At 54.8% G+C, this 27457-nt stretch overlaps 2 protein-coding genes across 5 annotated transcripts in view; one reads left to right on the top strand and one right to left on the bottom strand.

Moving 5' to 3' along the window:
- The first annotated feature begins 1898 nt into the window (after positions 1–1898).
- On the top strand, positions 1899–7421 carry TMEM106C (transmembrane protein 106C). Of its 3 annotated transcripts, none has more exons than XM_043885894.1 (8): positions 1899–2039; positions 2526–2737; positions 3847–3910; positions 4414–4573; positions 4663–4803; positions 5236–5285; positions 5779–5832; positions 6673–7421. In XM_043885894.1, exons 2-8 carry the CDS (start codon positions 2554–2556, stop codon positions 6767–6769), a joined length of 750 nt encoding a protein of 249 aa, XP_043741829.1. In that variant the 5' UTR covers positions 1899–2039; positions 2526–2553; the 3' UTR covers positions 6770–7421. The 3 variants fall into 3 exon arrangements, with proteins under 3 accessions (XP_043741829.1, XP_043741836.1, XP_043741844.1); XM_043885901.1 differs by having other exon boundaries at positions 1915–2080; XM_043885909.1 differs by lacking the exon at positions 1899–2039 and adding an exon at positions 2099–2252.
- A 4500-nt stretch (positions 7422–11921) lies between these two features.
- COL2A1 (collagen type II alpha 1 chain) overlaps positions 11922–27457 on the bottom strand; it is a 30396-nt gene continuing 14860 nt past the window's right edge. For both annotated transcript variants that reach the window (XM_043885866.1, XM_043885875.1), the window contains 36 exons: positions 26186–26284; positions 25856–25900; positions 25664–25762; positions 25435–25488; positions 25008–25115; positions 24356–24409; positions 24175–24273; positions 24000–24053; positions 23467–23565; positions 23019–23072; positions 22599–22652; positions 22256–22309; positions 22018–22071; positions 21744–21788; positions 21441–21539; positions 21153–21260; positions 20801–20854; positions 20445–20498; positions 20018–20071; positions 19625–19678; positions 19275–19382; positions 18707–18760; positions 18248–18301; positions 17454–17615; positions 17104–17211; positions 16805–16912; positions 16485–16538; positions 16251–16358; positions 15973–16026; positions 15697–15804; positions 15359–15412; positions 14802–14909; positions 14152–14440; positions 13535–13722; positions 12970–13212; positions 11922–12504 (listed from right to left, as the gene is read on the bottom strand). In XM_043885866.1, coding sequence (XP_043741801.1) covers positions 12358–12504; positions 12970–13212; positions 13535–13722; positions 14152–14440; positions 14802–14909; positions 15359–15412; positions 15697–15804; positions 15973–16026; positions 16251–16358; positions 16485–16538; positions 16805–16912; positions 17104–17211; positions 17454–17615; positions 18248–18301; positions 18707–18760; positions 19275–19382; positions 19625–19678; positions 20018–20071; positions 20445–20498; positions 20801–20854; positions 21153–21260; positions 21441–21539; positions 21744–21788; positions 22018–22071; positions 22256–22309; positions 22599–22652; positions 23019–23072; positions 23467–23565; positions 24000–24053; positions 24175–24273; positions 24356–24409; positions 25008–25115; positions 25435–25488; positions 25664–25762; positions 25856–25900; positions 26186–26284 — 3342 coding nt within the window. In that variant the 3' untranslated portion in view covers positions 11922–12357. The remainder of the gene's footprint in view (positions 12505–12969; positions 13213–13534; positions 13723–14151; positions 14441–14801; positions 14910–15358; positions 15413–15696; positions 15805–15972; positions 16027–16250; positions 16359–16484; positions 16539–16804; positions 16913–17103; positions 17212–17453; positions 17616–18247; positions 18302–18706; positions 18761–19274; positions 19383–19624; positions 19679–20017; positions 20072–20444; positions 20499–20800; positions 20855–21152; positions 21261–21440; positions 21540–21743; positions 21789–22017; positions 22072–22255; positions 22310–22598; positions 22653–23018; positions 23073–23466; positions 23566–23999; positions 24054–24174; positions 24274–24355; positions 24410–25007; positions 25116–25434; positions 25489–25663; positions 25763–25855; positions 25901–26185; positions 26285–27457) is intronic.

Raw genomic sequence — 27457 nt, 5'->3', positions numbered from 1 at the left:
ACGCAGCCTTCCTTAGCACACACTTCTTGCCTCATGGGCAGAAGACGGCTGCCCCATCTCCAACATCAAGTCCAAACTCCAAACAGGAAGAATAAGGTCAAAGCACCAGTTGAATCTTCATCCCTTATAAGGAGCTTTCCTGGAAGTCCCACACATCTCATTGACTCAAACTGTGTCATATGGCAAGTAAGGTGGGGAAATGTATTTTTCACTGAATATACTGCTGCCTCCAACGAAATCAGAATTGTGTAAACAAGGAATGTAAATTGGTATAAAGGTTGGATGGAGAGAAGTGAAGAACAATTTCATGAAGGAGAAGGTGTGGGCCAGAAATGGAAAAAGAGGAGCAGTGGCTCCTTGTTGTTCCTGACAAATAATCTTTGCTTGACCAAACTTTAGTCAGGTTCCTGAACCTTTTCCCAGATCCATCTGTGCACTTATTATAAAATCCAGTTTTGGCATGAACCCTGATAAATCAAGGCTTCCCTCGTAGCTCAGTCGGTAAAGAATCTGCCTGAAATGCAGAAGACACGGGTTCAATTCCTGGGTCAGGAAGACCCTCTGGAGAAGGAAATGGCAACCCACTCCAGTATTCTTGCCTGGAGAATCCCATGGACAGAGGAGCCTGGCGGGCTACAGTTCATGGGGTTGCAAGAGTCAGACATGACTTGGCAACTCAACCAACACCACCTGATAAATCACCTTAGCAGGAATCCCAGGCCCTCAAAATCTGATCACCTTCCATATCTGATTGGATTCCTTGTCCTCCTCCAACCCCCAGGTGAAGTCTAATCACCATGGCCTGTCTGTAGCAAGAATCCTGTTAGGTCTGTTTAGCCAGGATTCCCCTAACCCATGATGCCGTCTCTTAGTAATTTTCCATCCACTGACCCTCACCTGCTCCTTGGCTCTAAGTTCCCACTTGCCCTGCTGTGTTCAGACTTGAGCCCAGTCTCTCTGCCCCATGGCAAGACCCCATCGGTAGCAGCCGTCCCACACCCATCACTGTATCCCCCCTTGAGTAAAGTCTGCCTTACTGTCTTCAGTGTATCACTCCGTTTTTTTCTATAACATTTGTTACTCTAAATGTTCTGTGGGCTGACTGTGGCCAGTAATTGGCAGGTGGCTAGAGGGCAGCAGGGACATCAGCCTTCCTCACAAGAGAAGGAGCAGAGAGGGATGGAGGTGGCACGGAGCGCACAGGTCGCTATTTTCACTCCCCATTGCAGGGCACGCCCCCAGTTCAGAATCTCTCCTCTCCCCAGCATCATCTTTATAATTTCATGTGGTTAATTTCATCTGCTTCGGAGAAGGAAATGGCAGCCCACTCCAGTATTCTTGCCTGGAGAATCCTGTGGCCAGAGGAGCCTGGTGGGCTGCTGTCCATGGGGTCGCACAGTCAGACACGACTGAAGCGACTTAGCAGCGGCAGCAGCAGCAATGTCTGCTTCTGCGGCAGGTGAAGCTCCACCAGGCAGTCTCTACAGAGAAACTCGCCCTTTAAAAAGTGTCCTCTAACCCCTCACGTGCATGGTGTGTGTGTGTGTCTGTCTGTCTCTAGGGCTGGGGACACCCTGAAGCAGGTTGAGGGCAGGTTCTGTGATGCATCTTTCTACCCTCAGCGTCTTCACAACTTCTGTGCTCAAAGATTAGCTGAGAATGGTTTTGGCTGCCAGCGCTTTCCGCCTCCCTCTTCATCTGGAGCCTTCACTCGACCCTTCACTGGAACCTTTCCCAGTGTTTCTGGGGGACCGCGGAGCATCTCCACTGGCCCACCAGCTTCAAGCCCCGAGAGGCGCCGCTCGCCACCCCGCCCCGCTCTCCTCTCTCTGCTGCCCTCTATCGGCGCCGCCGGCTGGGCTTCGAAGAGCGCACGCGCGCGCTCACGCCGGCGTCCCCGAGCCGGCTCGCGCGCCGAGTGCATGCGCGCCGGGTGCGTGCAGCTCTAAACACTCGGGAGGCAGGTAAACCCGCGGCATCCGGCGGGAGGCAGGAGGGTCCGGCCCGGAGAGGAGCTGCCAGTAGTTCGTGTCCTGCAGGTCTGGGGTCTTCGGCGTTCGCTCCCGCCTGGGCGACTCTGGTGGGCTCGGAGCGCGCTTTTTGACAAGGGGCGTGAACTGGGCCCGCCTCCTGGAGCTGGGGGCGGAAGAGTGGGGACTCTCTGAGGCCTGTTATTAATTTGGGGCTTGTTGTTTGTCCGGGAAGGTTTTTTTCTAGGAAGACACAGAGTTTGCAAGTAGCAGACAGAAGGGGTGAGCCTGGACCTCGTGGGAGCTGGGGTGCCCCGATTCCTGGGGCGATGAGGAGCTGGGCAGATTGGCGAACGTGGCCCCTGTTCCCCCAGGCTATGTGTTGAGAGTCGGTGGTGGGTTAGGGAGCCCTAGTAGAAAATGAGGGGCTTGGTAGAAATTATTCAGGTGTTTGGGATCACACTCGGGAGGGGAAATTGGTCATTTTTGTGTTACACTTTTCGCATAGAGATGCACAGCCAGTAACACGCACTCACTTGCCTCTTTGCATCCTAGGACATGACACAAGGCGCACATCCTGGCCATGGGGTCCCCTCATTCTATCTATGCTCACCGGCCTTTCAGCAAGCGAAGGAAAGCAGATGACACTGAGGATTCTCTGGCCGAACGGGAGCAGCAGGAGGCCATTGCTCAGTTCCCCTATGTGGAGTTCACCGGGCGAGATAGCATTACCTGTCTCACGTGTCAGGGGACAGGCTACATTCCAGGTGAGAGTCTTTGGTGATCATGGTAAAAGATGATTCCACAAGGAGAATGCCAGGATACCCACAAGACTTCTCCTCTCTCCCAGACTGAACTTTTTTCCTTGCAGCAGTTCCACGGTCACAGACCATGCCCTGAGTAGGAGTCAGCTCAGCTGGATTCATAAACTTGGGCAGGTTCCACAGCTTCTCTGGGTTTCCCGATATTTGAAAGGCTTACTTTTCTTCACTTTCACTCCTCTGTTTGTTGCTTCCTTGGTTTGGAACACGTGGTTTGCTCTACATTCTGCAGTTTGACAAGTACATTTCTCCATTGCTGGCACTCAGGGCCTGGCATGGCTTTGTGGGGGAGGAGGAGCAGACACCATCTTGGAAGCTTCTATTCAAGGAAGCAGATAGTGAATCATTAACAACCTAAGGTCTGAAAAAAAAAAAAAATCAAGTTGGGGGAGAAAAACATGCCCAGGACTGGAGCCTGGATTGGGTATAGAATTATCCATCACTAAGTTGGCTCTCAAAAAGTCTTAGCAGTGTAGATGGAGGGTCACAGAGGTTTAAAGTTGGTAAAAATCTTAGAAATCATTCAATCCAAAGCCTTCATATTATAGATGAGGACACAATGGCCTAGAGAGGTAATGACTTAGCAGTTCATAACCGTGTCTCAGCTCAAGGCCATGCAGTAAAGCCAGAACGAGATCCGAGATTTCTTCTTCTTCTTAATATTTATTTATTTGGTTGCTCTGGGTTTGTTGCGGCATGCAGCATCTTGAATTGCGGCATGTGGAATCTCGTTCCCTGACCAGGGATAGAACCCAGGCCCCCTGCATTGGGAGCACCCAGTCTCAGTCACTGAACCATCAGGGAAGTCCTGAGATCCTAGATTTCTCAGCTTCCATGTCAGCGCTCTGGCAGCGCTGATAGATGTTTTGTAATTTGTAGTACTCTCTGCAGATTTGTTTGTTTCTTGTTCATGAGACCCAATATGTGAAACGAGTATCTTAGAAACAAATAATCCCGGACGAGTATATGTTGTGACAGGCTACTGTGTATGTGAAGGAAAGTACTGTCACATGTGGGATTTATTTTATAAAAATTGTCAATTGTTTCTTTTCTAGAGCAAGTTAATGAGTTGGTGGCTTTGATCCCTCACAGCGATCAGCGGTTGCGTCCTCAGAGAACGTGAGTCATCTGAGTCTCGCCTGTTAATGCCTACAGCAGTCCCTAGTCCTTTTTTCTGTGCATGAATGCCAGTTCACTTTTGGAAAATGTTATCTATTCTTGTAAAACTCCCCACTTCCTTTAATACTTTTTGCTCAAGCAAGATGTCTCTGTCTTCATCGCAACCTGGGGAAGGAAACTTGAAGCTAGAAACATTCTGAGGGCCGAGGCTCAAGTGAAGGAGCTGAATTGGAAGGAATTGGAGAAGAGGGTGTCCTGGCAGAGGAAGAGATGTTTGTGTCCACACAGTTCCTCTCATCAGCTTCTTTTCCCAGATTGCAGACCGCATTCAGAGGGCTTTGAAAGCCTTCTCCCGCTCTACCCCTTCTTGCCTGGTTTGCGATTCCTGGCCCTGTGCAATTTCTTGTCCCTCCCCTCCTCATTCCTGGTTTTGCGTTTTATCTCGACTCGTTGGCCCTTGATATCTGACTTCCAGGGTTGGTTGTGTACTTTGTCATTTGCAGTAAGCAGTATGTCCTCCTGTCTGTCCTGCTCTGCCTCCTGGCGTCCGGTTTGGTGGTTTTCTTCCTGTTTCCACATTCAGTCCTCGTGGATGATGATGGCATCAAAGTGGTAAAAGTCACATTTAATGAGCAGAGGTCCCTTGTCATCCTCGCCATCACGGTAAGATTAGGGCTGCCCTTCCTGGGTTTTGCACCTGCAAGTCTTGTACCCAGGACACTTAACGTGTTTCCTCACTGGCACTGACGCAGGCCACCCTGAAAATTAGAAACTCCAACTTCTACTCCGTGGCGGTGACCAGCCTGTCCAGCGAGGTTCAGTACATGAACACTGTGGTTGGATCGTACATGACAACTAACATCTCCCACATTCCACCTCGGAGCGAGCACCTGGTATGCCTGCTTTTAGGAGCCTGGCCCTGCTGGGCTGTGGAATGCTGTTGCCTCGTTCCTTTCCTCTCCCTCTCCTCATTTCTACTGGTAGGAACTAGTTGATGAGGAAGATCTGACAAGCTCTATAATTATGAAAAATTAGGGAAAAAATCAGCTAAGAATTAAGTGTTACAGAAACAAGAATTTGTAGGAGAAAACAATTCACCAACAATCAAGAAGAGGCCTTATGATAATCTGGGGCCCACTGACCTCTCAAAAGGGAAGAGGTGGGATGTTTTGTTAGAGGCGTATGATCTTAGGATTAGTGACAATCTGGGGGAAATATTTTATATGTGATAGAAGAATGCTCTCAGGTTCTTGGGTTGCTAGTAATAGAATTGTTCTGTGTCAAGCTTGCCTGGCCACGGACTGACTCTGGTGTCTTGTTTTCAGGTGAATTTTACTGCAAAGGCCGAGATGGGAGGACCATATTCCTATGTGTAGTAAGGACAGTGTTCTCTATATGTGTGTGTTTTATGGGATGAAAGGGGTTCCGAGTTGAGCTCAATTGAGGGGAGCTGGTCCTGCCTAAATTTTCAGCCTTTTAGCCTCTAAGTTCGCTATCTTGAGATTTTTTTTGGAGGGTGTGGTATTTGATATGTGACTCAAGTGCTCAGATTTCTGAAAAGAGAACATTAGGCCACTAGAAACATTTCCAAACTCCAGCATTTGTGATGGGCATTAAAAAAAAAAAAAAAAAAACAAACCAAGAAGATAGTGATGGGGGAGGATGGAAGAACACTGTGGAGACCCAGAACCAGTAAGCCAGGACAGTGCTTAGGCCAGGAGGGCTGGTGTCGGGCAGGGGAAGCACCCAGATGGGGCTGACTGCTCCTCCGTTTGACAGGGTAACTCAGCATTCCTGCTGATTCTCCTTTTTTTTCCCCTCAAATTAAAACACTTAAACTGACCATTTCTTTGTTTGTTGTTTGACAGCTTCTTCTGCACGTTACCCTATATCGGAGTGCACAACATAGTGGTCTTCATTCGGTATGTTGCTCATTTCTTTGTGCCCAGGGCCTGGACTGTCAGGCCACGTGAGCGGGCCAGCTTTGCTTGAGAGCCTATGGGACCCACAGGCAAAGAGATTATGCTGGGAGCACCGTAGGCTCAGTCACGGCAGAGCCCTGCTGTCCTCTGGATGCAGTGTCCAAGTGTCACCAGACTCACAGGAAGCAGTTAGATAAAGAATTTTCTCCATAAAATGGGGTCAAGTTGTGTGATCGCTGTAGAATCCTCATGGGACAAGTAAAGGCTTTCTCAAGGCGTAAGCCCAGGGCATCCAGCCAGACTTACTCTCTAACCGCACAAATTACCACATGTCATGGACCTGTAGGGTTATTTTTAGAACCGTAACAATTAAATTTGCAAGTGACAAGGGCCTGCTGCAGACATTTGAAATATGAGGATTTAGAGTAGGGTTTTTTAGCCTTGGCACTGTTGACATTTTGGGCCAGACAGTTCTTTGTTGTGAGGGGCTGTTCCGTGTATTATAGGGGTGTTTTACAGCATCCCTGGCCCTTACCTGCTAGAGGCTTACCTCCTCCCCCGCTCAGCTGTAACAACCCCAAATGTCTAGACACTGCCAGAAGTTCCCTGTGGGGTAAAAATGTCCCCAGCTGAGAACCACTTATTTAGAAGGTCATCTCAGGGCAAAGAGTCTCTGGGGATATGAAAAGATCCTCTGACTTCCTGGTTGTGTAACCATGAAGACATGCATCTGAGACCTGTGTGTTATCGCCTGAGCTTGCAAGAATTTATTTAGGCAATCTCTCTTACTTAATTTATCTCAGAAACAGAATTAATTCTTCTCAGTTTTATTTTCCCTAGAACTTCGGTGAAGATTTCCTACATTGGCCACATGACCCAGAGCTCCTTGGAGACACATCACTATGTGGATTGTGGAGTAAATTCCACAACTGTTTAGAAACTGCTCTCGGTTCTTCCATGGCAGCACCTGTCAGAAGAGACACAGCTTCTCTTCCCAGGACCTGAACCCTGTACCTGCTCCAAGTGGTAGAACCAGAGGAGAAATTGGTTCTCTCAATCCCCAGCCACTTGGGAGGAAAAGTCCTCCCTGTAGCACCATTGACCTTTCTCAGAACCAGCAGGATCACTGCCTCGCACCTAGCCGATGCCAAGCAAATTAGTAGGCACTCAGAGAAGGTTTGAGGAGTTTGATTGAGATCTTTTCAGCTGTTTGGGGTGGGGGGTGGCGTTATAAATTGAAACCATACCACGGTTCTAGGTTATCAGACGATACAATGATACGGAACTAGGACTGTCAGTGCAGCTGCAGAAGGGGCCTCTGCACAGAAACAGCAGCAGGGAGGGAGCATTTGAATACATTGAAGAAGAAAGCACAGAACATTCAACATGTGAAAGTTTTTCATCTGTTTCCAAATGCCTAGGAACTTTATTTAAAAAAAACAAACAAACACTTTTTTTTTTTCTGTAGAAAGTTAAAATTGTTTTTACTAAGAGTCTATGTGGGCTGTAATTTACCCTTCATCCATTGGCTGGAACATGGATTGGGGAGTTTGGTAAAAAAAAAAAAAATAAACCCTGCTTTTGATTGATCTGTGTGTCCTCTGATTTTCTGGATGTCTCAGGTAGGCACCTCTGGGGGACCATAGAACAGTGGCCTGCTCAGAGGGTCAGCACAGGATAGGAAGGGAAGAGAAGCCCTGTCGCTGTGAGCGCCTGTCAGGGAAAGCAGCCCCCTGCCAGGGAAGCCTGGCTCCTGTCCATCTGCCTCTGGTGGTGACAGGCTGTCCTAGCGCTGTTCTAGTGCCCCCTGGAGGCTGGAAGAGGTAGCGCAGTGGTGCCTGAGAAGTGAGAAGCTGCTTCTCTGAGGAGGAATAGTAGCAGCAGTGTTAGTCACTCTGTCGTGTCTGACTCTTTGCGACCCCGTGGACCATAGCCCCCCAGGATCCTCTGTCCATGGGATTCTCCAGGCAAGAATACTGGAGTGCGTTGCCATTTTCTTCTCCAGTGGATCTTCCCAACCCAGGGATTGAACCTGGGTCTCCTGCACTGCAGGCAGATTCTTTACCGTCTGAGGAGGAGTAACTTGCTGATTAAGAGGGCCTGGTGTGAAGTTGCAAGTTTCTTGAACTCCACTCTCTTGGCCACTGCAGAGCAGGCTCCAGCCCCCGGGTGGCAGGGCATCTGGGGGAAGCTTGAGTAGTTTCGGTTTCAGAGCTCCGCTAAGATAGGCTCCAGCTCCTTCTCGTGCTCTGGTGCTTCGGGAAATACCTAATAGCAGTAGGTGGTGGCTGAGGGTCTGTTTTTTTTACCCCCATTTCCATAGCTTGATTTTCAGCATTAGTGATTTTTGCACTCTGAGTCTTCAGACTGAGGCTAAATTTCCTGGCTGTTTGGCTGATTCTGACCATGATTGTGTAACCCAAAAGCTGAGTTTCCCTGTTAGCCTGAATCCTTTAACGGTCTGTATGTACATGATGGTGATGACTGTTCTCTGTGTAAATGATGAAACATGACTTATATGGAGGCACATGTGCACCAGTTTTGAGAACATGCCCTAAATACTAGACAATGTTCATATTGCTTCATTTTTTCTTTTCCCATTTTCCAAACAGCCTCCAGCATATTTTTCATGTGATTCTCAAAAAGCTACTCCTGTTAGTACTTCAGTTTTGAGTTAACTTTTTGTGACCGTGTGCCTCAGTAGCATTTCTTGCATCACAACATTGTCTTTAAATACAGCTATAATATTCAAATGAGCACAGTTACATTTTTAAACATAAAAGAATAAGTGATCTAATGACACTATAAACTCTCATATCTGTTTATATCCTCAGTATCCCATCCTGCACTGTGGGATGCTCTGAGTAGTTGTGTCATGCTCTCTGTTAATACTTGAACAAATGCATATAGAATTTTCTCTCAGCAACGCCAAAATAGAGGAAGTGGTTGGCTCAGGTGTCATTGCCATCACCTTTGTATTTATACTGGATTGAGATTCGGAAGGAATGCATTTCTTCTTAAAATTTTTTTAAAGTATAGTTGATTTACTATTTGTGTTAATTTCTGCTGTGCAGCAAAGTGATTCAGTTATATATGTATATATTCTTTTTCATATTCTTTCCCTTTATGGTTTACTATTTGTGTTAATTTCTGCTGTGCAGCAAAGTGATTCAGTTATATATGTATATATTCTTTTTCATATTCTTTCCCTTTATGGTTTATCACAGGATATTGACTTTAGTTCCCTATGCTATGCCATAGAACCTTATTGTTTATCCAACCTATATAAAATTGTTTGCACCTTAATTCCAAACTCCCAACTGTTCCTTCCCCCTCCTTCCCTTCCCCTTGTCAGACACAAGTCTCTTCTCTATGTCTGTGAGTCTTTTTTCCTGTTTCATAAGTGTGTTCATTTGTGTTGTACTTTAGACTCCACATATAAGTGATATATGGTATTTGTCTTTCTGACTTACTTCATTTAATTTCTGGGTCCATCTGTGTTGCTGCAAATGGCATTATTTTGTTCTTTTTTTATGGCTGAGTGATATTACCATATATTCCATGTGAGATATATATATATACACACACACATACACATAGCACACCTTTATCCGTTGATCTGTTGATGGACATTTAGGTTGTTTCCATGTCTTGGCTACTGTAAATAGTGCTGCTATGAACTTAGGGGTGCATGTATCTTTTGGAGTTACAGTTTTGTCTGGCCATTGCCCAGGAGTGGGATTGCTGGATCATACGGCTACTCTATTTCCAGATTTTTTGAAGAACTTGCATAATGTCTTCCATAGTGGCTGTACCAATTTACATTCCCACCAACAGTGTAGGAGGGTTCCCTTTTCTCCATACCCTCTTCCACATTTATTATTTGTAGACTTGTTAATGATGGCCATTCTGACCAGTGTGAGGTGGTACCTCTTTGTAGTTTTATTTCTCTAATAATGATGTTGAGTATCTTTTCATGTGTCTATTGGCCACATGTATGTCTTCTTTGGAGAAATGTCTATTTAGGTCTTCTGCCTATTTTTCCAGTTGGGCTGTTTTTTGTTGTTGTTATTTATTTGTATGAGCTGTTTGTGTATTTTGGAACTTAAGCCCTTGTCAGTTTCATCATTTGCAAGTATTTTCTCTCAGTCCATAAGTTGTCTTTTTGTTTTGTTTATGGTTTCCTTTGCTGTGCAAAAGCTTATAGGTTTGATGAGGTCCCAAACCACAAGAACACTATTCACAATTATATGCCAACAATACCAGGTCCCTTAGAAGCTACAGTATACTTCCACTACCTGTTCTGCAACACTAGTTACCCCAAAGTAGGATCCCTGAGACCTCTAGGTCAACTTTCCTGCTAGGGTTTCTAGCCCCAGATGTGAAACAAATTATTGAAAGAATCAGTCTGTTTGTAAAAGTTCTACATGAATCTAGGGGTCCTAAATATTTCTCTGGGCAAAAATAATCCTTATTCTTTGCCTTTTAAAGTAAGACTCTTCACCACCTCAAGTTTCATTCTGTTTCTTCTCTTCTTTAGAAGAGGAAACTATTTTAGAAGTTTGTGATGTACCCAGGATCTTGAGTAAGTCTTCAGTGGAGTCAGACTCCTGGGTTCCACGCAGTGCCAGAAACTAAAGCCCTTTGAGGCTGGACACTTTCATAGCAATGAGGAAGCTCCACAAAGGGACAATAACCTGACTGAGGACTACAGCTAGTCAACCAGGTCTGTCCACCCAGTCCTGCTGGGGTCAAAATGTTATCTGAGAGGTTACTGTGCCTGGAGAGACCTGCCTTTCCTGGGGGCATCAGGGATCATGGGAATCAGCGGCAAGCTTCTGGCCCAGTTTAAGACAAGGGGGCAGTAATACTGCGTTGCAGCACTGCCACCCGGGGTGGTTTTGATCTGACCGCAGATGCAGGGCTTTCTGTCCTGCTGCTTCTTTTCCCTTGAGCTCCACCTTCTGGTCCATTCATCGTTACCTATACAGCAGTTGCTATTATTTCTAGGTTTTAACTGGGTGTCGGGGAAATGGGTGGGCTGCAAAGGATCAGCTTAATATCCTGGTGCACAGGGGACTCCTCTTACCAGGGTCTGAGCTGATGGTTGGGATCTACTGAGCGATTGTAGAGTGAGTGGCTCTGACTCCACCATGGCCAGTGAAGTGAGTCAAGGGGCAGGATGGGCTTTGAGTGTGGCTGACACATTGGAACCAAACTCAACTATCACCTCCACCTGTGGTCTGAGGAAGTTTTCATAAGCACCCCTGTACTGCTCCACACTGCCCCCATTAGCTCTTTTGGTATTTAGCAGTGTTGTTTAAATTATGAGAGAGCTCTTTTAATTATGTTTGCATAGTACTCTTTTGGTTTGTCATCCACCAGCCCCCTCTAGTGGAAAAGATGTCCACTTCCTCATGTTTTGCCCCACATACACAAGTCTTTGAAAAGCAAGAAGTGGAAGGCTGTCCATTCATAAGCCCACAGTTGAGAAGACATCCGTGGAAGCTTCAAGTGCCAGCCCAGGAAGTGAGGAATAGAGGCCAGGAAAAAGGAATAAGGGGTGAGTGTTTAGCCCTAATACTTCTCCTTGAACTAAAGTCTTAGGGAAAGACATAGATAAGTAGGTCAGCAAGATTGTCTGATTATGTGCACTTACCATGGGCCTCTGTGGATTCACTCCCCTCCCCACATCATGCACCACCCCCTCCCATGGAGCATCTCTGATCTCTCCCCAGTAGCAGGATGCAGCCCGACCCCCCCCACCCCACAATCCCCATCCGAGCTCAGAGCGCATCTCTCCTCTTGCACTAATCCACCCTGGAAGTGTGCCCGGGTTTACACTCAAGAACAAGCCCCCCCACCTCCGCCTTGCGCCTCCCTTCCCAAACCTTGGGTCTCTGTTTCTCGTCCACCGCTGGGCTCCACTCAGTGCCAAGGGTTACAAAAAAAAGGCAAGTTTGTGTGTGGTGGCTAAACCAGGCAGTGTGGCTTCAGTCAAGAGAAGGCCTGAGAATAGCCGTTTTGTCCTGCCCACAGAATCCAGGACTCGTGGAAAATAAATAAAGCATGAAGCACAAGCCAGTATGTACTTTCCAATAATTTTTTTGTTTTTAATATCAATTGACGTCTTAAAAAATACAGAGGTGTTTGACACAGAATAGCACCATTGTGTAGGACACACACAGTTCCCGCGCCCGGCACCTGCAGGGGGGCCTCTTGCCTGGGCTGGGGGGCAGTCACTCAGGGGGCATTTGACTCACACCAGTTAGTTTCCTGTCTCTGCCTTGACCCAAAGGTCTTACAGGAAGACAATAAATAAATAGAACACCGAGATTTTATTTTGCAGTCTGCCCAGTTCAGGTCTCTTAGAGAGGGGAGCAAAGTCCAGACTGTGAGCGGGTGGGATGAATGGGCGTCAGGTCAGATCAGCCATTCAGTGCAGAGTCCTAGAGTGACTGGGATTGGAAAGTACTTGGGTCCTTTGGGTTTGCAATGGATTGTGTTGGTTCTGGGTTCGGGTTTTTACAAGAAGCAGACAGGCCCTATGTCCACACCGAATTCCTGCTCGGGCCCTCCTATGTCCATGGGTGCAATGTCAATGATGGGGAGACGTGAGGTCTTCTGTGACCGGTACTCGATCATAGTCTGGCCCCACTTACCGGTGTGTTTCTAGGGGAGAACAAGAGGAGAGTCAGTGGATGCCTTGTGATCAGGAAAACCAAGCATCACAGAACACCAAGTGCAGAACACCCTGGGGGGCTCTAGTTCTCTTATGGATTGACCTCCACCTCGATTCCAGACTCTAGTTCTCAGCAGCAGAGCCTCCCCTGGCCCCCGCCCTTCTCCTCCCCATCCCCTACAGTGAGCACCCCCCCTGCAAGGGCAGAGGCCCCCACACACTGCATGACTGTTCCTACCAGTCACCACACACTGACCGAGGGAGGGGAGGAGTCAGAACCGACACGCTCATCTCTGCCAGCTGTTGCTGGTGTGTCGTCCCTACACAGCTCCTTACATGCATGCCCCTTTAGGACCACGACGCCCGCTGTGGACCAGCCCTCAGCCTGCTCCAGCCTGAGCCCTGGGCCCCGGGAAGCTCTCTCTCTCTTTGGTGGCCCAGCCCGCCTGACTCACCGTGCAGTCATCCTTCAGAACGGTGTATGTGAACCTGCTGTTGCCCTCAGCCCGGATCTCCACGTCGTTGGAGCCCTGGATGAGCAGAGCCTTCTTGAGGTTGCCAGCAGCTTCGTCCAGGTAGGCAATGCTGTTCTTGCAGTGGTAGGTGATGTTCTGGGAGCCCTCGGTGGACAGCAGGCGGAGGAAGGTCATCTGGACGTTGGCGGTGTTGGGAGCCAGGTTGTCATCTCCATAGCTGAACTGTGAGGATGGAAGGCAGCAGCATGAGGCCCGGGGATGGGGGCTGCCAGCTGACCGGGGTGAGGAGGAGCTGAAGGGGGCTAGGGGAGGGGTCACTGGGAAGACATTTTTGCTTCCAGAAAGTGGAGCAGGCCTCCGAGGACCTCTTCTTCCACCTCTTAAATGGGGAAAAAAAAATCCTATCTCCTCCTTCCTTCCTCTTAAGCCCCCTCTCTCACCCAGAACTGGTGGGAATGTGAACAAGGTGCTGAAAACTCCCCAGAAGAAAGCAGAGGGAGGTTTTGAGGCCCCCTCCACAGCCTAGAGCAAGAGGCGGACTCACATGGAAGCCACCGTTGATGGTTTCTCCAAACCAGATGTGTTTCTTGTCCTTGCTCTTGCTGCTCCACCAGTTCTTCTTGGGAACACTGGCTGGGTTGGGGTAGACGCAGGTCTCGCCAGTCTCCATGTTGCAGAAAACCTTCATGGCATCCAGGGTGCAGCCCTGGTTGGGGTCGATCCAGTAGTCTCCTGCAGTGGGGAGGCAACACCCCATCGGGGCTCAGATAGGCACAGACACACGCTCCTGAGAAAGCCAGGCCTGCCTGGAGTGACAGATAGGCCTATGGGGACACCCAGGGGGAGAGGAGCAGGGTGTGAGGGCCACATGCAGCCAAAGGGAGGGGAGGAGGAGGGAATGGGCCAGGGGAACATCCAGGGCTAAATGGGTGCACGCAGAAGGGCAGGCTCAGGGCCAGCCTGGATGGAACTTGACCCTGACATCACTTCCGCCGTGTGGCCATGGCAGGACAGGGCCAAGGCTGCAGTTTCTCTGCTGTGAGATGTGGGTGCAGGGGGACACCCATGCTAGACCCTTCCAGGTCTGACTCTGCTCCTGTGTTCTGAGCGGGGCTGGGCCCAGGGGGCTGACCGCCTGCTCTCTGTGGTGGGGGTCCTCACCGCTCTTCCACTCAGGGTGGCAGAGTTTCAGGTCTCGGCAGGTGCGAGCTGGGTTCTTGCGGGAGCCCTCGGGGCTGCGGAGGCTCTCGATCTGGTTGTTGAGGGACTTGAGTGTGGCGTCCACCTCGGCATCATGCTGTCTCAGGTTGCCGGCTGCCTCATCGGCCCGCATGTACTGCAGGGGGTCGGGGCCCTTCTCTCTCTGGCCGAGGCCAGCAAAGGCAGACATGTCAATGCCAGGACCGGGGGGGCCAGGAGGGCCAGGGGGTCCAGGGTTTCCAGGAGGACCCTGCAGCAGGGAACAGAGAAATCAGCCAGGAATGACAGGGACGCCACCCTTCCTGTGTCCATCCCCACCTTCTAGAATGTACCATCAATAGAATTTCTTTTCCCATCCCATGAGGTTGAGGATGTGTGTGTACATGCAATGGGACAGGATCAAGAAAACCACAGAATGTGCCTTATTCTTTCATTAGCCCCTCTCTTCTGCTTCCCGTGGACCCTCTGAACCTCCAGGGGGCTCCCAGGATAAAGGGTGCTGTCACATTAGCTGCAGGCAGACACCCCGAAAGAAGCCCTTAGTGTCAGATAGCTCCAGCCGCCCAGTGCTGCGAAGGCCCCACACAGCAGGTCGGGGTCTGCACACTCACAGCAGGGCCAGTCTCGCCAGAACGTCCACGGGGTCCAGGAGGTCCAATGGGGCCAGGGATTCCATTAGCACCATCTTTGCCAGAGGGACCGACGGGGCCAGGAGGACCCTGCAGGCCAGGAGAGAGGCAGGCAGTGAGGAAAGAGCATCAACAAAGGGAAGGTGGGGAGGACCTGGGGTTGGGGAGGGGGCCCTCCTAGCACTAGCCACTCTGTTCCCGATTTTCCTCACTTCTCAGTCACGGAACCCCATGCTGGCCTGTGTGTGGCTGAGAACCAGCAGGGTGGCCTGACAGCTTTCCTACCCTCCTACAATCCTCTCTGTAAACCCTTGTTCCCAGGGGGGGCTATTTGACAGCCGAGAGCCACTCATATATTCATCCTGGGGTCTCGGGTTCTTCTCTGGCCGCATTCTCACCAAGCTGGTCCCGCCTCCGCTGCCCGGTGAGGGCCCCTGAGGCCAAGGCTTCCCCAGAAGCAGCCACACTCCCCTCCTCCTCAGACACCTGCCCAGCACCCTGGCCCCACCCCGAGGGAGGGCTCACTCCCTCTCACTCACTCTGGGGCCAGAAGGACCTGCAGGACCGGAAGCACCCTGGTCTCCAGAAGGACCCTGTGCGGAAGGAAGAGGCCAAGGTCAGAGGTCAGCACAGACGGGCCCCAGGCTGGGAGGCCTTCTTGAATGGGTATATACTTTGGGAGCTGGCTGGGACATGTATCTGCTCCCCCACCCCCAGCCCCATGCCCCTTCCATGGGCTCCTCCCTCCGACCCGGAGGAGGTCCAGGCCCGGACATTTCTTAGGATCATCCCAAGTCACTTCAGCAGCCTGGGAAACTTAAGTGGTCCCTGCAGAGTGGGAGGCCCTGGGGAGCCAAGCACAGACAATAGCACTCACAGGGGGGCCGGGCAGACCCTGCAGACCGGTGAAGCCACGGTGTCCCTTCAGTCCCCTCTCGCCAGCCTCTCCAGTTTCTCCCTTGTCACCTCGGGGGCCTTGAGGGCCCTGGAAACGAGACACACAGACACAGGTTGGGTCAGCTCAGCCCAGAGCAAGAGCCCTCTGCCGGCTTCACCTGCGCCAAGGAGCCCCAGGTCCCTGCGCGCCCCCCCCCCCGCCCCCTGCCACCGAGCCTCCCCGTCAGGACCCAGCACCGGGCACTCAGGTACTCACTGGCATTCCCCGGGCTCCAGCAGGTCCTGCGGGTCCCATGGGACCTTGTGCGCCCTGTGGGGAGAGTGGGGGCAACGTCAGAGAGCAGCCAAGGCAAGGATGGCCCACTTCCACGTCTGCCCATGGCCTGGGCACCGAGGCAGCTGCTCCACAGCCCAGACCCAGGGTTGTCCCTGGGGCCTGGGGCAGGGCAGGGGAGGGTGGGAGGTGGAGAGGAGCTCCCTGCCCACCCAGCCACCCTCCTGCACCATGGCCTTTTACTGACTCAAGATACTCACAGCTTCTCCTCGGTCTCCCTGCTTGCCAACTGGGCCGGCGGGGCCAGGAGAGCCAGGGGGCCCGGGAGCTCCAGGGGCACCTGCAGCGCCAGTCTCTCCACGGTCACCCTGTCAGGAGAGAGGTCCCAGGCTCAGAGAGGAATTTCCAGAGGAGGCAAGGAGGGACGTGGCTCTGTCCCCGACCCTGCCAGGCTGAAGAAGTGTCCTTCCCACCCCACCGCACGAGACACTCACCTTGACTCCAGCCGCGCCATCTCTGCCTGGGGGGCCGTCAGCACCGGGGCTTCCCTGTGTAAAGGGGAGCAGACGCCATCAGAGCTGCCCACCATCCCCGTCCTCCCTCAGGAGCCCAGGTTTATTCCCCCCACCGTCCAGCCAAAGCTTTCCCACCTAGCTTCCTCCTGCCGCCCTCCCGTGCACCCAGCTCTTAGTCTCCCTGGCCTTCTCTCTCTCGTCACAACCTTCCCATCACATCTGGGCACTTGGGCTTGGCCCACCCTGTCACCCCCCTCCTCCAGGGCTCCCCCGTCCCCACAGTGGGACCCACTGCTCACCTCACGTCCAGGCTCACCAGCAGGACCGGTCAGGCCAGGAGGACCCACAGGGCCAGGGGGACCTCGGTCTCCAGATGCTCCAGGGGCTCCCTGCTTGCCAGGCTCACCCTGGGGGCAGCGACAAGGAGGCTGAGTGTGTGCTCCGAGGCCCCTCTCAGCCCTTCCGGGGAAAAGGCTGACCGGGGGTCAGTTCCAAGGGTGCAGAGCAGGTGGCTGGGCCACCAAGAACACCCAGTGTAGACCCTCCACCTGAGCCAGGCGGGGCCGGCTCACCTGGAGGAAGAGTCGTCCCCACTTACCGAGGGGCCGGGGAGACCAGGGAATCCTCGCTCACCACGCTGTCCAGGCAGACCAACGATGCCCCTCTGACCAGCCAGACCCTGAGGACCTGGAGGACCGTCGGGACCCTGAGGGAGAAGAGGAAGGAGGTGAGAACTTGAGAGGTGGCACGCAGCTGCCTCCCATCTGTGCTGCGGCCAGCTGCCCACTGCGGGGGTCAGGGTCAGTGCTCCTCCTGCCCTGCAGAGCACTTTCTGCAGCAACCCCCTCCCGGCAGCCCCACAGCCCTGCTCCCCCCAACTCCAGGCTCTGGGAGCCCAGGCACTTTGCACCCCTTCCCCAGGGACCTTGGCCCTGGGGTGGGACTTACAGAAGGACCATCCTCTCCAGGCTCTCCCTTCTCGCCAGGGGGTCCAGCAGGACCTTGGAGGCCAGGGTCACCAGCTCGGCCAGGGGGACCGCTGTCTCCTCGAGCACCTTTAGGACCATCTTTTCCAGAAGGACCAGGAGGACCGGGGGGTCCAGGGTTGCCCTAGGAGAAGCAAATCACAGGAAGTGAGAATTCCTCTCACCCTTCCCCATCCCTCCAGGCTGCCATGACCCTCTGGGGGCTTCCTCCACAGTAAGGGCAGCTTGACCCCCTTGGTCCACCTCTTCCATCTTCACTCCACGTGAGCTCTGGACAGCCAGCCTGGCTTCTCTAGCCACTGCACACTCTCCCTGTTCTGACTCTCCTGCTTCCTTCCCTGTGGCCTCACTCCCACCACCAGTCCTCAGGGAATTGCTCCAACCTCGATCCCCTCAGCCAGGAGCCTCTGCGCCCACCCCCCGCACTAGACAGTGTTGGTGAGCCCGGTGAGTTATCATCTCTCCTCCCCCTACTGTGAGCTCCCCGAGGGCGAGATGCAGACTTTCTCATAAAGCACAGTGTGTTCAAGAAACGTGTGTCCACAGTGAAGTGGAGGCAGAAGCCCATGGCCAGCAAAAGGGCACCGCCCCTGCTCCCAGCTCTCCACGCGGAGAACAGGTCCCCACAGTCAGTTAACTGCTCCTCCCAGGTGTGGGCCTGGGCACAAGATGTGCATGGGGTTGGGCCAGACTCTGTGACCCCTGCCTGTGCCTCCTGCTAGGGGTAAGGTAGAAACCAGCCAAGGTGGCACTCACATTGGAACCTGGGGGTCCGACGCGGCCAGCTGCTCCGGGGAATCCAGTGGCTCCCTATGTGAGGAGAGGGGAGACTCAACACCTTGGACCCTCAGGAGGCCCCAGAATCAAAGGTTGGGGGGGTTGGTCTCACAGGCTGGAGTGGAAAGGGGCATGGGGGTGCAGAGCAGCCAGGGGAGTTAGAGAGGCAGAAAGGGCCACCAGAGTGTGGCCACTGCCTCTCGCTGCCTCTGCAGGGGAGGATTGGATTGGGGCATTTAGATTCTAGGGGGATCCTCTCTTCCACCTGGCTGTGGAATGGGTGGGGGCAAAAGTGCGTAAGAAGGAAGGAGGTGGGGCGTAGCCTCTGGGGCCGGTCCTTCCCCCTGTGAGGCCAGGATGGGTGTGAGAGAAGCTGCCACCCACTCCCCAGTGCCCTCCAACCGGCCCAGCGACAGTGGGGATGGGGGCCTCACTCACCGGGGGGCCTTGAGCACCTCGGGCTCCTTTAGGACCAGTCACACCAGTAGGACCCTGAGGAGGAAGAAGGGAGACAGTGAGGCCCAGTCGTCCCGACCACAGACTCCTGAGAGCCAGGACCACAAAGATGCAGCTTTGTCAACATGAACATCCCAGCCTGGAGAAGCTATCACAGGCGGGCCTGCTACCCCGACCAGTAGAAGACTCATGTTCCAGGAGACCTTGGGAGGAGAAGCCCATTAGGCATTCTCAGAGCCCAACCAGGGTCTCCCAGGAGACTGGCTGCTCCGGCCTGAGCTGTATGTACTCAGGGAGACACAAGCGGTACCTGCGTTCCCTCTTCCAGCCCCCACCAGGCACCCACACCCGTGACAACAAAAGCCAGGGTAGCATAGCTCCTTGAACTTTCATCCCTGAGTACAAACTCCTCCTTTATGCAGCCTCTGCCCTCCGCCGCGGCTGCAGCAGCCAGGCCTCCCAGCCGCCCTTGGCCTGCCCAGGCCCCTCCTCCTGCACCCCGCTTCCCTGTCCTGGGGGTCAGCTCCCAGGGGAGCTCAGTTTTACCCACCTGAGGCCCAGGAGCTCCAGAGGGGCCCTGAGGACCGGGGGCACCAGCATCACCTTTCTGGCCAGCTTCTCCTTGTTCACCTTTGGCACCAGGCTGGCCATCAGCACCCTGGCTCGGGAAGGAGGAAGCCAGTGAGTGGGGGCAACAACTCCTCCCAAAGGGCCAGAGACTTTGTGTGAGTGTATGTCCACCCTGGGTCTGAGCGCCTGCTCTGAGGTTGGGACTGTCACATCGGCGTGGAGGGAAAGGAGCCCTTCCCCTCCTCTTTAAGCCCTGTCCCTCCCTCCCCCATGGGCTGGGGAATGACCAGAGTAGAAGGTGTGGCAGGGAAGGTGGACGGAGACACTCACAGGGGGACCGGCGAATCCAGCGGGTCCAGGGGGGCCGGTCTCTCCACGTTCGCCCTGTGAGGAAAGAGGCCCGGAGCGCAGAGGCTTAGCTGCCTGCCTGCTCGGTTCCCTCCTGGGAGCCCAGAGCCCGCCCTGGCCCAGCCTACTGCGCAGTAACCCCCAGAGTAAAGGGGTCAGGGAGCTCCATCCTAAACAAACCGACCCAGGTCAGAAGGCCTCCTGTGGCCAGAGGGTCTGGGGACCTGAAGGCCCTCCACCATGATCACATCATGGGAGTGGGGTGCGTGCCTTCTCTTTTTCCTTTCTCATCTCTCCTCCCATCCCCATCCCCAGACCCAAACTGCAGGGAGGGAGCCACACCCCTGCAGGGCCAGTCTCCAGGCAGATACTCACCGGGGCACCTCGAGCACCAGCAGTTCCTGCAGGACCAGGGGGTCCAACTTCTCCCTAAGGTTGGGGAGGGGGTACAAAAGCCAGAGATGAGGGGTGTGGGTTCAGAGGGGGCCCTTCCAGAGCAAAGTGCACCCAGGAAGCAGCCCTGACGGCGGGTGGGGGCTCCGGTCTCCCCAGTTGACCCGCAGCCACACCTGCAGCCTCCTCAGAGTGTTGAGAAAGACACCTGTGCCCCACCCCTCTGCTTCCCTCAATGGCGTGCACCGCCAGGACTCTGCTGCTTAGAAGGCCCCCACCCTCACTCCTTACAGCAGTTGGAGAGGAGGGTGACAGCTGTTGATTGAGGGGAGGAGAGAGAGCAGTCTTTGGCAGGAGGTGAGAAGGAGATCTGATGGGGGCAGAGTGAAGAAAGGGGTCCATGACTCACCTTCTCACCATTGGCACCGGCTGGGCCAGGGGGGCCGATGGGGCCAGTCAGACCCTGGGAAGAGAAGGCCGAGTGAGGGCCCGGGAGAGGCAGCCAGGGACGCGGTGCCGAGCAGGGAGCCTGGGGTTTTGCCCACACCCAGGGGCCCTTGGTGTATCCTTCCATGGCCCCCAGAACGCCCTCTCACCCCAGGGTCCCAGTGTTGACAGGGAAGGCCCTGCGGATGCCCAGCCCACATAACTGAGACAGGACCAGGGACCATGGTCACACACGGCCCCTCTGTCCCCTGAGTGCATGGGATCCCTGCATCCGTCCCCATCCCAACCCCAGGGAGCCTGCCACCAGCATCCACTTACTCGTCCACCGTCCTTCCCGGGGGCGCCCTCGGGGCCTTTCTCACCAACATCACCCTGTGGAATAGAGAAAACGGGCCACCTCAGGGAGGCACTCCAAGACCCCCTTTGCCAGCTCAATGTCCTCCCTGAATGGGGCTCCAGGTGGGGGTCAGAGCCTGGTCAAGAGGGGTTTGCTGTGGTCTCAGGGTGGGTGACGAGCAGTAAGAGAAGTGAGATGGAGGGATGTGTCAGAGGATCATGTCACTAAAGGTCAGAGAGCCGTGGAGGGGCCGCCAAGTTCCTCAAGAGGGTGACTGGGTGCCGTGGGGAGTGGGAGGGAATGTGGGGGAGGCCTGCTCAGCCCGGTACTCACCCTGTCTCCCTTGGGTCCGGCGATACCAGCTGCTCCCCTCTCGCCGGGCATGCCTTGCAGACCTGGAGGGCCCTGAGCCCCAGGGGGGCCGGCTGGGCCAGCTGCGCCCTGTGGGGGAGAGGACTCTGTGGTGGGCAGCTCCTCCTCCGGGCACTCCAAGCCCCCTTTCCTCCCCTTCTTCCTCTGCCCAGACCCCTTTGGGTCTCACCCTCCATCCCTCCCTCCTTCCATCTTCAACCCCCAAGCCCCCTCCCCTTCCACCCGGAGGACCACACCGGCCTCACTTACTTTGGGACCATCGGTGCCGGGAGTGCCGGGGAGGCCGCGGGGTCCCTGGAGGCCCTGGGAACCGGGGGAGCCACGTTCTCCTGGGAAACCTCGTTCACCCTGGAGTGGAGACATCACGGACCAGTCAGGCGGAGGCCGGAAGAGAACGGAGAGCCAGGGAGACGCAGGGAGGTAGGAGCGGAGCTGGACTGGTGGGCGGGAGGGGGGCAGTGGCGGGCCAGGACCCGGGGCTGCGGTTCTGCTGGGACAGGCAGGCAGAACCGCTCAGAGAGGCCACTTGGGAATGGCCAACAGGACACTCACCCTGGGACCCACGAGGCCGGGAGCTCCAGCTTCACCAGGAACACCCTGAAGATCAAAGAAGAATGTGAGAGAGCAAGGATTTTCTGTCCCGGAGCCTTGGCCGAGTGCCCCTCCTGCTAGCTGCTGAGCTCAGACTGTGGAGAGCTGGACTGCGGGTCCCAGACCCTCCCTGCCTCACTGGGCTCCTTGTTCCCCCTCCCGCCCTTGCCTCCTGGGCATCAGAATAGACCTTCCCACCTAAACAGGCTGCAGATTCACAGAGCCCCATACTCACCTGGTCACCTGGTTTTCCACCTTCACCTGGGGGGCCGGGAGGGCCAGGAAGTCCCTAGAAGCCAAGGTGACTTAGTTAGGGAAGGAGTGAGGTTGCTGCCCCACCCTCTGGGGAGGCCAGCACAGGGCAAAAGCTGGGGTGCAGGGAAGACCCATCCCCTGGCCCCCATCGAGGGGGTGCTGCTGCTGCCCCAGAGCCCTGGACAGAGAATAAACAGGAAGCCAGTCCAGCCGCCTACCTGGAACCCAGATGGCCCAGGAGCACCCTGCTCGCCTCGTTCACCGGCTGGTCCCTGCAGAGGAAGACAACGGTGAGCTGAGCCAGCTTCTGGAGAGCCTGGGCTCCACATCCAGGGCTAGAGGGGCCAGGGGGCCACCCACAGCAGGCAACACCACCCTCACTGCCCACCGTTCTCCCATCAGTGAGTGATCCGCACCCCGGGCCACCAGGGCGGGGTCCACACTGCCTCTGCTCAGGCTGGGTCAGGGGTCCTGGATCAGCCCAGATCCACATCTGTCAGCTCCATCACCCCCCCAAGCCCCTGCCCACGGGCTACCTAGAGAGGCTGGGTGGGTACTTACAGCGGGTCCAGGGGGGCCTGCAGCACCTGTCTCACCGTCTTTGCCAGGAAGACCCTAGTGGGGCGAGAGAGGGGCGATATCATGATACACTTCTCCAGTTCTGCAGACCCCAGGACCGGGCAGGTGCACTATGTGGCCCAGAGTTTCCAGCCAACCCTCCACCTGAACTCCATTTCCCCGCCCTCCCTTCCCATCCCCCTCCTTTCCCTCAGTCCTCAGCATAGGAGCTGTCTCAGCCTCCTGGGCTGCTGTCAGCCACCAAAGTCTCCTGGGGTGGACTCCCACAGGGCCCAGAGCAGCACAGGCTCAGCCATGGGCATCATGCTGCCAACCAGGGGTCCCAGGAGCATGCCACAGGGATGCTCCCTCCCCACAGGTGTCCAACAGACACCCAGGGGTGGGCAGTGGGGAGATACTTACTCTCAGGCCAGGAGCACCGGGCAGTCCTTTCTCACCAGCTTTGCCAGGCTCACCCTAGAAGAAAGAGGGCAGGGCCATGAGGTGGAGGGCTTTGGTGGGAGTAGGGGTATGGCTGGCTGGGGAGACTGGGGCGTGGGGCCACTGCCTGATGGACAGCAAAGGCTAAAGTCGAGGATCAGCACCTCTTATGCTCAGAGGTGTGAGCTGATAGCGCTGCCCCGGGGATCAGTGTCATAGCTGAGATGTTCTGAGGGCTCTAAAGAGCCCTGGGATTCCCCTGATCACAGGCACTCCTTGGGTGGGGCGTGGAGGTCCGAGCCACCCAGAGCACCATGGATCTCGCTCATCACAGCCCTTGGGTTAACTGTTTGGGACCCAGCCCTTTCCCCAGGGGCAGGGGGATAGCGGCACCACGTGGCAGGAAATGGAAGGGCAGGTGATTACTTACATTGGCACCTTTGGGGCCAGGGAAACCCATGACACCAGGCTGCCCACGAGCTCCCTGAGGACCTGGGGGTCCAGGGCGACCATCTTCACCAGGGGCTCCCTGAAAGAGAGGACACCATTCTCAGCACATGGACATGAGACCACATTTGTCCATCTACTGAGCGCAGGCTTAGGGCAGGTCACTGGCCAGGCAAACAGCATGTAGGATTGACCAAGGTCGCAACCGGCAGCCCACATCACACACAGGCCTCATCAGTGACAAGGCATTGCTTAGCTTAGAAGTTTTGTTCATGAAAGTGCACATCAAGCTTTGTCTTCCCCAAAGGAAGGCCCAGATGCACAAGGGGTGGCATTTTTAGAACTTGCAGTCACTGCATAGGCCGCATATGGCCACAGGACCTACCATCCCATCCATTCCCCTCCCCAGTTCTCAAAATTCACAGGCTGCCCCCACCCGGCTCCTGACTCTTTTCCCACCTGCCTCCCCAAGAGTACCCCCCAACCTCTCCCAATGACCCCAGAGGATGGACTTACGGAAGGACCAACTTTGCCTTGAGGACCAGCATCACCAGGGCGACCAGTGAGACCCTTTGTTTAGGAGAGAGAAGAGGATGGGTGTCAGCACAGGGTTGGAGGGACCAGGTAGGGTAGGGCGTGAGGAGTCTTCTCAGAGTTGGAAGCTGAAAACAGAAGCATCTCTGCTACCTACCCGGGCTCCAGGAAGGCCAGGCTCTCCAGGACGGCCAGGGTCACCGTTGGCTCCTTTGGGACCAGCAAGGCCACTGGGTCCTCGCTCTCCAGGGGCTCCCTACACAAGAGGAGGCAGAGGGTCAGCAGAAAGCCATTTGACTAGTGATATGTGGACCCCCAGTCCCTGTTCCCCCACTCACCTTGGGACCTGCCAGACCATCCTGACCTGGGAAGCCACGGTTGCCAGGAGCGCCCTAGGAAGAAGTGGAGGGGAGAGGCAATGAGTTAGAGAGGCCCTTGACCCGACTGTGGCTGCAGAGAGCCTCGTCAGGATCCAGGTGTCCATCCCACCAACTCTCCAACCACAGTCTCTGCAGAGGAGATGCTATGTGCTTGCATGCCTACTAAATCACTTCAGTTGTGTCTGACTCTGCGACCCTATGGACTACAGCCTGTCAGGCTTCTCTGTCCATGGTGATTCTCCAGGCAAGAATACTGGAGTGGGTTGCCATGCCCTCCTCCAGGGGATCTTCCTGACCCAGGGATTGAACCCATGTCTCTTACATCTTCTGCTTTGGCAGGCGGGTTCTGTACCACTCATGCCACCTGGGAAGCTCCAGGTGCAAGATTCTGAGAGATTAACTTCTTGGGTCTGCCCCCACCTTTTGGAAAGGAACTCCCACTGCTTCATGTCACCCAGGGGTGAGGGACACCAATAAGGAGTGTGGAGGTGGGTGGAGAAAAGGAATATCAGGTCCATAGACTTGGCAAAGACCCAGAGCCACAGAAACTCAATTTGCATCTCCAGGGCACACCCCAACGAGCGTGGGGAAGGACTCCCGGCCCACTTACTCTTTCTCCAGGGGGACCGGCGGGCCCAGCACCACCAGGCTCTCCACGGGCACCTCTTTTCCCTTCTTCACCAGCAGGACCAGGGGCTCCTTGGGGACCAGCAGGGCCCTGAGAACCAGCATAGCAGAGAAACAGGATGAGTCTTTGCCTGGCCCTGGGGCAACCACAGGCCTGGCACGAGGGGGAGGTGGCTATGGCTGCTATTTCAGGGCTGGGGGTCCTGCGGAAGTGAGGTCACAAAGGATCAGCGGGGTGAGGAGAAGTGGCCCAGTGGGAAGTCAAGCTGGTCAGGCCAAAGATGGCAGCTGAGACTGCATCAGCTTCTCCGTCACATCTCATCTCTGGGGCACCCTCAGAGGACCCAGGGTAGGGGACACGCCTCCTGTGGAGGTGGGCAGTGGGCCAGGGGTGGCTGCCAGGTACTCACCGGTTCTCCCTTGGGGCCTTGTTCGCCTTTGAAGCCAGCAATACCAGGCTCACCCTTAACAAAGGAGAAAAGTAGGTTCTCACACTCGGTTCTCCCCACGGCCCTAAAAATCCTCCACCACCCCCACCCTTGAAGGCAGCCCGCTAGAGGACACTGCGAGCGCGGGAAGTAGGGGCGGCGGGTTTGACTTTGGGGCTGTGGGTGGGACTCGGAGTTCTCCGGATCTTACCGTTTGACCTTTCGGGCCCAGAGGACCAGTTGCACCTTGAGGGCCGGGTGGACCACGGGGTCCAGGGAAGCCGGGAGCACCAGCAATGCCAGGGGCACCCTGTCATCATGAGCAGAGAGAAGGGCATTAGGAGGGGGGCGGGAGGAGGGACTGACCCCGCCTGGAGGAGCTGAGTCCGAGGGCAGCACTCACAGCAGATCCTTTGGCTCCAGGGATTCCATCAGTTCCAGGGTTGCCCTGAAAAAGGAGACAGTGTCATTAAAAGATAAGCAGTGAAGAATACATTCCCACCCCTCATTGCGCTCCCAAGGCCCCTGGTCCATTCCAGGCTTGGCCCTGCCAGACACTTCAAGGGAGGATGGGTGTGATGGAGGGAGACGTGTCTCTAGAGGCTGGTGGCGGGTGGCAGGCATTGAGCCGGAAGGAAGGTTTGATGATTGAGGCGCCAGTTGCCTCAGCAGAGTCAAATGTGCCAAGGCCTCAGACCCCAGACGCTTCAGGCAAAAGAGGAGCGACACTTACAGCGGCGCCAGCTGGCCCAGGGGACCCAGGAGTACCCGGTTCACCGCGAGGACCTTGAGCGCCTTCGGGACCTCGAGCACCGGTGGGGCCAGCTTCACCCTGGAAAGAGACAGGGAAGGAAGGATGCAGTGAGGACAGGTCAGAAGGATACAGACCCCGTGGGCAACAGTTCAGGACAATCTGTACAAACATAACAAAAAGTTCTGCACGGGAGCACCTAGGTTCCCAAGCAGGCTGCCTGGCTGAGCCCGCTGAACTGACGACTTTCTACCTGCCCCACTCTACTCTCCATCTCCCCCCTACTTGGTGACCACCACGAGCAGGCACACAGGTTCATGTTACAAGCTGGGCTTCGTGCTAATTCCATCAGCACCCATCAGAAAAGCCTGAGCTGGGCAGCCTGCCAGTCCAGCACTGTGGGATGATGGACAGATGGCTGAGATGGGTAGGTACCTTTACCTCCCCTTCCCCACCTATTTTCTCTTTTATTGAGGCTCTTGAACATCTCAGCTCGGGGCACCACTGGGCTTGTATCTGGCTAATGTGAACCAGGCTCTGAGTCAAGCCTGTTTGAAGGAAGCCAGCAAGCCAGGGCAAAAAGCAAGCTGGGGGACCAGTGCCCCGACACTACTTTTCCCAAAATGGCCTCTGCTTTTACTTTCATTTTTTCCTGAAAGTTACAGCTGGCCGTGAGCTGGGCTCTCTGGATGGTGGAGTCCCTGGGGAGGACTGCTGACCTGGAGGGGAGGGCACAGCCTCCTCAGGTTTCTTCTCAGAACGTTCTTGCTTTACTTTTGTAATTATTATTTTCTAAAGGTCAGGCCCCCTCACCTTCCGCTGTCCCTCTTCACAATGGGTCTCCTTCACCCAGCTCCTGGGGCCTCAGACACTGTCTGGTTGCCATGGAAACCCCCAGAAGGGGAAAAGCAACCTGATGCCAGTGACCACATGGAGGCTCCTTATTCATCTCCTGGCGGCACCAGGAGAGAATTCCCAGGGACGCACGCGTGTTGGAATCCCTCCTGGGCCACAGGGGCCTTTCCCTGAACTGGCTGGCCTCCCACTGGCCTCTATTAATCCTTGGAAGAACTCTATTAACACGGTTTGGGAGAGACAGGCCCCGCCCCGCAAGATGAAGCAGGGGTGAGAGGGAAGGATGGCACCATCTCTGCGCCCACTTCCCTCCAGCCTTCTTCCAGGTCTAAGTCGGCTGAGCTTTGCCTTTTTCATTCGGTTTCCTGATCTTCGGTCCCCTCCCAGGTCTCAGGGGAC

The sequence above is a fragment of the Cervus elaphus genome, chromosome 3 (genome assembly GCF_910594005.1).
Source record: "Cervus elaphus chromosome 3, mCerEla1.1, whole genome shotgun sequence".
In the NCBI taxonomy this organism is placed as follows: Eukaryota; Metazoa; Chordata; class Mammalia; order Artiodactyla; family Cervidae; genus Cervus; species Cervus elaphus.
The sequence above is the reverse complement of the archived record's forward strand: the minus strand, read 5'-3'. Positions and strand labels throughout refer to the sequence as shown.